Source organism: Dendropsophus ebraccatus, chromosome 5, assembly GCF_027789765.1.
Source record: "Dendropsophus ebraccatus isolate aDenEbr1 chromosome 5, aDenEbr1.pat, whole genome shotgun sequence".
NCBI classification, from domain to species: domain Eukaryota; kingdom Metazoa; phylum Chordata; class Amphibia; order Anura; family Hylidae; genus Dendropsophus; species Dendropsophus ebraccatus.
The window spans coordinates 113747344-113753343 of record NC_091458.1 but is presented as its reverse complement, the minus strand read 5'-3'; the positions used below and the strand labels follow the sequence as shown (position 1 = coordinate 113753343).

Sequence of the window (6000 nt, the reverse complement as noted above, 5' to 3'; positions counted from 1 at the left end):
TCCTCCATCTTTCTCTCTCTCTCTCTCTCCCTTTCACCTCCATCTCTCTCTCTCACCTCCATCTCTCTCTCACCTCCATCTCTTTCTCTCTCCTCCATCTCTCTCACTCTCTCTCTCCTCCATCTCTCTCTCTCCTCCATCTCTCTCTCTCTCTCTCTCTCTCCTCCATCTCTCTCTCTCCTCCATCTCTCTCTCTCTCCTCCATCTCTCTCTCTCCTCCATCTCTCTCTCCTCCATCTCTCTCTCTCCTCCATCTCTCTCTCTCTCTCTCTCTCTCTCTCTCTCTCTCTCCTCCATCTCTCTCTCCTCCATCTCTCTCTCTCCTCCATCTCTCTCTCTCTCTTTCACCTCCATCTCTATCTCTCACCTCCATCTCTCTCTCACCTCCATCTCTTTCTCTCTCCTCCATCTCTCTCACTCTCTCTCCTCCATCTCTCTCTTTCCTCCATCTTTCTCTCTCTCTCTCTCTCCTCCATCTCTCTCTCCTCCATCTCTCTCTCCTCCATCTCTCTCTCACCTCCATCTCTCTCTCTCCTCCATCTCTCTCTCCTCTCTCTCTCTCTCTCTCTCTCTCTCTCATCCATCTCTCTCTCTCCTCCGTCTCTCTTTCTTTTTCCTCTCTCACTCTCTCTCTCCTCCATCTCTTTCTCTCTCTCCTCCATCTCTCTCTCTTTCCTCCGTCTCTCTTTCTCTTTCCTCCATCTCTCTCTCTCTCTCTCTCTGTATATATATATATATATATATATATATATATATATATATATATATATCCTTCTTCTCTCCTCCATCTCTATCCTCCATCTCTCCATCTATGCCTCCTCTATCTCTCTCTCTTTATCTCCTTCCTCTCTCTCTCCTCCATCTCTTTCTCTCTCTCCTCCATCCCTCTTTCTCTTTCCTCCATCTCTCTCTCACTCTCTCTCTCTCCTCCATCTCTCTCTCCTCTATCTCTCTCTCACTTTTCTCTCTCTCTCTCTCTCTCTCTCCTCTATCTCTCGCTCTCTCATCCATCTCTCTCTCTCCTCCATCTCTCTCTCTCCTCCATCTCTCTCCTCCATCTCTCTCTCTTACTCTCTCTCCTCCGTCTCTCTTTCTCTTTCCTCCATCTCTCTCTCACTCTCTCTCCTCCATCTCTCTCTCTTTCCTCCGTCTCTCTTTCTCTTTCCTCCATCTCTCTCTTTCTCTCTTTCTCTCTTTCTCTCTCTCTCTCTATATATCTCCTTCTTCTCTCTCTCCTCTATCTCTATTTCTCCTCCATCTCTCCATCTATCCTTCCTCCATCTCTCTCTCTCTCTCTCTCCTTCCTCTCTCTCTCCTTCATCTCTCTCTCTCTCTCTCCTCCATCTCTCTCTCTTTCTCTCCTCCATCTCTCTCTCTCACTCTCTCTCCTCCATCTCTTTCTCTCTCTCCTCCATCTCTCTCTCTTTCCTCCGTCTCACTCCTCCATCTCTCTCTCTCTCTCTCTCTCTATATATATATATATATATATATATATATCTCCTTCTCTCTCTCCTCCATCTCTATCTCTCCTCCAACTCTCCATCTATCCCTCCTCCATCTCTCTTTATCTCCTTCCTTTCTCTCTCCTCCATCTCTTTCTCTCTCTCCTCCATCTCTCTCTCTCTCTTTCTCTCTCTCTCCTCCGTCTCTCTCTTTCCTCCATCTCTCTCTCTTCCTCCATCTCTCTCTCTCTCTCTCCTTCCTCTCTCTCCTCCATCTCTTTCTCTCTCTCCTCCATCTCTCTCTCTTTCCTCCATCTCTCTCTCTCTTTCCTCCATCTCTCTCTATCTCCTTCCTCTCTCTCCTCCATCTCTCCCTCTCTCTCTCTCTCTCCTTCCTCTCTCTCTCTCTCTCTCCTTCATCTCTCTCTCCTCCATCTCTCTCTCTCTCTTTCTCCTCCATTTCTATCTCTCCTCCATCTCTCTCCACCATCTCTCTCTCCTCCGTCTCTCTCTTTCCTCCGTCACTCTCTCTATCTCCTTCCTCTCTCTCTCCTCCATCTCTCTCTATCCCCTTCCTCTCTCTCTCCTCCATCCCTATCTCTCCTCCATCTGTCTCTCTCTCCTCCATCTCTCTATCTCCTCCCTCTCTCTCCATTTCCTTCTTCTCTCCTCCATCTCTCTATCTCCTCCCTCTCTCTCTCCTCCATCTCCTCCCTCTCTCTCTCCTTCATCTCTCTCTCCTCCATCTCTCTCTTATCTCCTCCCTCTCTCTCTCCTCCATCCCTCTCTCCTCCATCTCTCTCTCCTCTCTTTCTCCTCCATCCCTCTCTCTACTCCATCCCTCTCTCTCTCCTCCATCTCTCTATCTTTCCTCCATATCTTTCTCTCCTCCATCTCTCTCTCTCTCTCTCTCTCTCTCTCTCTCTCTCTCTCTCTCCCCTCTCATACATGGTTTCTTCCTGGATGTTATGATGTAAATGTATGGGGATATTGTACCATCCTCCTAGTAGAGACACATGACCCCTCACAACCAGAAGTTAATATTGTGCTGATTTCCTATGTTAATATTTTCTCCATTGTTCCCCTACAGCCATGGAAGAATTAATTGATAAAGTATTAGGAGTGAGGATCGCTCCCGGCCTTCTCCATTTCATGGACGTCTTAGTTGGAAAGACTTACCAGGCCAATATCACAGTGCAAAACATCAGTCATATGGCCAAAGCAATAAAAATCCATGGCCCCAAAGATCCCCAGGTAATAGAAATAGATCGCTCTATGCATATGTCAGCTTTGTTATTGGAGCATTCTTGTAAGTTTCTTCCTTGTTATGTACAGGCACGTGCACCTAAAAGGGGCAATATGATTAACCCTTACGTACCCATAGATAACTGTAATATTCCTGCCATAACTTGCAGAGGGACTGACGCGAGATGCAGTAATGTGGGCACAGGGTGCGGATACATCCACTGACATGGTAGAGTCAGAAGAGAAGAGGTCTGCATAGTGGGGTCTACAGCACTGTACTCTGACCCAGGAAGTCTCCCTCACCTTCCAAATCATAGCAGATTCACTTCAGGCTGGGGCTTGCATCAGGGGACAGGACTGTGGAGGTATTCTCTCCATAGCAGTAATCCTTCTCTGCCCGGACAGAGAGTACTGTGCCCACATCTGTCCTGCTCATTCCTTCATGCTCCCTGCAGTCTCTGTCCGCCCTTGTGTTTCCTATCCTCTCCATTCCTGCTGTTATGTGCCTGCACTCACACACAGCTATACACACTGCTGTATAGAAGTGTTTCTGTCACTGTCCTCCTGCATAGCTCTGTAATTCTCACTTCCGGATTGGTCCATGCTGAACACACCCCATTGCTGTCATGTGACCACACAGACCTCTAACAGCAGCACTGCTCTCTATTCTAGCCTGTTGTACTACGATTCTGAATTAGGGCCAGTTCACACTAAGTAAACACGGCGTAATTTCGCAGCGGAGTTCTCCGCCCCATTCAGTGTGCTGCTTTGAGCGAATGGGAGAGCGCGCACTCGTCCGCTTCCTCTCCTCTCCACTCAAAGAACACACATGTTAGTTCCTTGAGCGGAGAGTGGCGGCAGCGGACAAGGGCGCACCCTCTCATTCACTCAAAGCGGCACACTGAGCGCGGCGGAGAGCTCCGCTGAGAAATTACGCCGTGTTTACTCAGTGTGAACTGGCCCTTACAGTGGTGCCTTGGATCACAAGCATAATTCGTTCCAGGACCAAAGCAAATTTTCCCCTTAAAGGGGTTATCCAGCGCTACAAAAACATGGCCACTTTCCCGCTACTGTTGTCTCCAGTTTGGGTGGGGTTTTGAAACTCAGTTCCATTGAAGTAAATGGAGCTTAAAGAGAACCTATCACCTAAAAATCACTGTCCCTATTATTAAAGGTCCTCTCTCCCTAAGTCTATTCCTGAAGATACAGACTGCCTTTGCAGTCTGTATCTTATTCTTTACCTAATCCTCTTCTTCGGTGTAGTAATGCCGGGGCGCCGCCATCTTGATGACGTCACGCTGGAACGCACGTGCGTTCCAGCGTGACGTCATCAAGATGGCGGCGCCCCGGCATTACTGCACCGGAACAAAGGAGTAGGTAAAGTATAAGATACAGACTGCAAATGCAGTCTGTATCTTTATGAAGTCTATTTATGAAGATACAGACTACATTTGCAGGCTGTATCTTATACTTTACCTAATCCACTTGTTCCGGTGGAGCAAGGCCGGTGTCGCCATCTTGATGACGTCACTTTGCGTTCCACCGCTGGAACGCAAGTGACGTATTCAAGATTGCGGCGGCCGGCCTTGCTGTACGGAACAAGAGGATGAGGTAAAGTATAAGATACAGACTGCAAAGGCAGTCTGTATCTTCATTTTGTCTATTTATGAAGATACAGACTGCCTTTGCAGTCTGTATCTTATACTTTACCCAATCCTTTTGTCCGCTGCCGGGCGCCGCCATCTTAATTTAGTCACTTGCGTTCCAGCGGTGGAACGCACAGTGACGTCATCAATATAGCGGCGCCCCCGGCATTGCTGCCACTCTGCATGACGGGAGCTTCCTGTCTCGCGCCGGCTCTTTTGTAAAGAGCCGGCGCGAGACAGGTAAGTAAAGTGTGTATATCTAAAAAATACAGTTAAAAAAATAATTAAGTGTATTTGCAAATATTAATAAAATTTAAATGTACAGCTAATTAGCAAAAAAAAAATTTTTGAATTTCGGCCATGATTGGTTCTCTTTAATTGCAAACTGCACCTGAACTGGAGACAAAAGTAGGGGGGAAAGTGGCCATGTTTTTGTAGCGCTGGATAACCCCTTTAAGAAATCACTGAAATGCAGACAATTGGTTCCACATCCCAAAAATAATGTTTTTGTATTCTGAATAACATGCAGAACAGATGAAACAAACATCCTGCTGAATATAGCTGAATATGTGATATTATCAGTTACTGTACAGTATAGCAATCAGCATGTGGAGTATAATGTATAGTAAGAGCATAAACCTGAAAAACAGCAGCAGTTTTCAGATACAGGATGGAACTGCAGATCCCCATGCAGGCACATAGTACAACAGGCTAGAATAGAGAAGCAGGGCTGCTGTCAGAGGTCTGTGTGGTTACATGACAGCAATGGGAAAGGGGTGTGTTCAGCATGGACCAATCAGGAAGTAAGAATCGCAGAGCTGTGCAGGAGGACAGTGACAGAAACATTTCTATACAGCAGTGTGTATATCTGAGTGTAAGTGCAGGAACATTATAGCAGCAGTGTGTATAGCTGAGTGTGAGTGCAGGAACATTATAGCAGCTGTTTGTATAGCTGAATGTTAGTGCAGGCACATTGTAGCAGGAATGGAGAGGATGGGGAAAAACAAGGACTGACAGAGACGGCAGGGAGCATGAAGAAGTGAGCAGGGCAGATGTGGGCACATAAATGCAGCACTCTCTGAGAGGGATTACAACTATGAAGAGATTACCTCCACAGTTCTGTCCCCTGATGCAAGCTCCAGCCTGAAGGGGATCTGCTAAGATTTGGAAGGTGAGGGAGACTTCCTGGGTCATAGTACAGGGCTGTAGACCAGGCTATTCAGACCATGCCCTTCCCCCACTCGCCCTCTCACCCAGTACAGGGAGCTCTTAAACCAAAGCAATGCTCTTAATTCAAGTTACAATTTTGAAAAACTGTGAGCTCTTCTTTCAAAATGCTCTCAATCCAAATTACTCTTAAACCAAGGTACCACTGTATATGGACCTGCAGTTCCATCTTGTATCTATAAACTGCTGCTGTGTTATCAGGGTTATGCAGTTACTATACATTATATACCACATGGTGATTGCTGTACTGTACAGTAACTTATTATATCACATACTGTATTCAGCTGCTTATAAATCTTTGTTTCATGTGTTCTACATGTTATTCAGAAATAAAAAAAATATATAAATATTTTTGCTTTGTGAAACCATTTGTCTTAATTTTAATGATTTCTTATGGGAAAATTTGCTTTGGTTTAAGAGTGGATTTGGATTACTAGCAT

The 6000-nt window shown here is 46.1% G+C and overlaps 1 protein-coding gene across 3 annotated transcripts in view; it reads left to right on the top strand.

Annotated features, from left to right (window-relative positions):
* The window catches only part of CFAP47 (cilia and flagella associated protein 47), a 313997-nt gene that overhangs the window by 5133 nt on the left and 302864 nt on the right, over positions 1-6000 (top strand). For all 3 annotated transcript variants that reach the window (XM_069971016.1, XM_069971013.1, XM_069971015.1), the window contains exon 2: positions 2533-2696. In XM_069971016.1, coding sequence (XP_069827117.1) covers positions 2535-2696 — 162 coding nt within the window. In that variant the 5' untranslated portion in view covers positions 2533-2534. The remainder of the gene's footprint in view (positions 1-2532; positions 2697-6000) is intronic.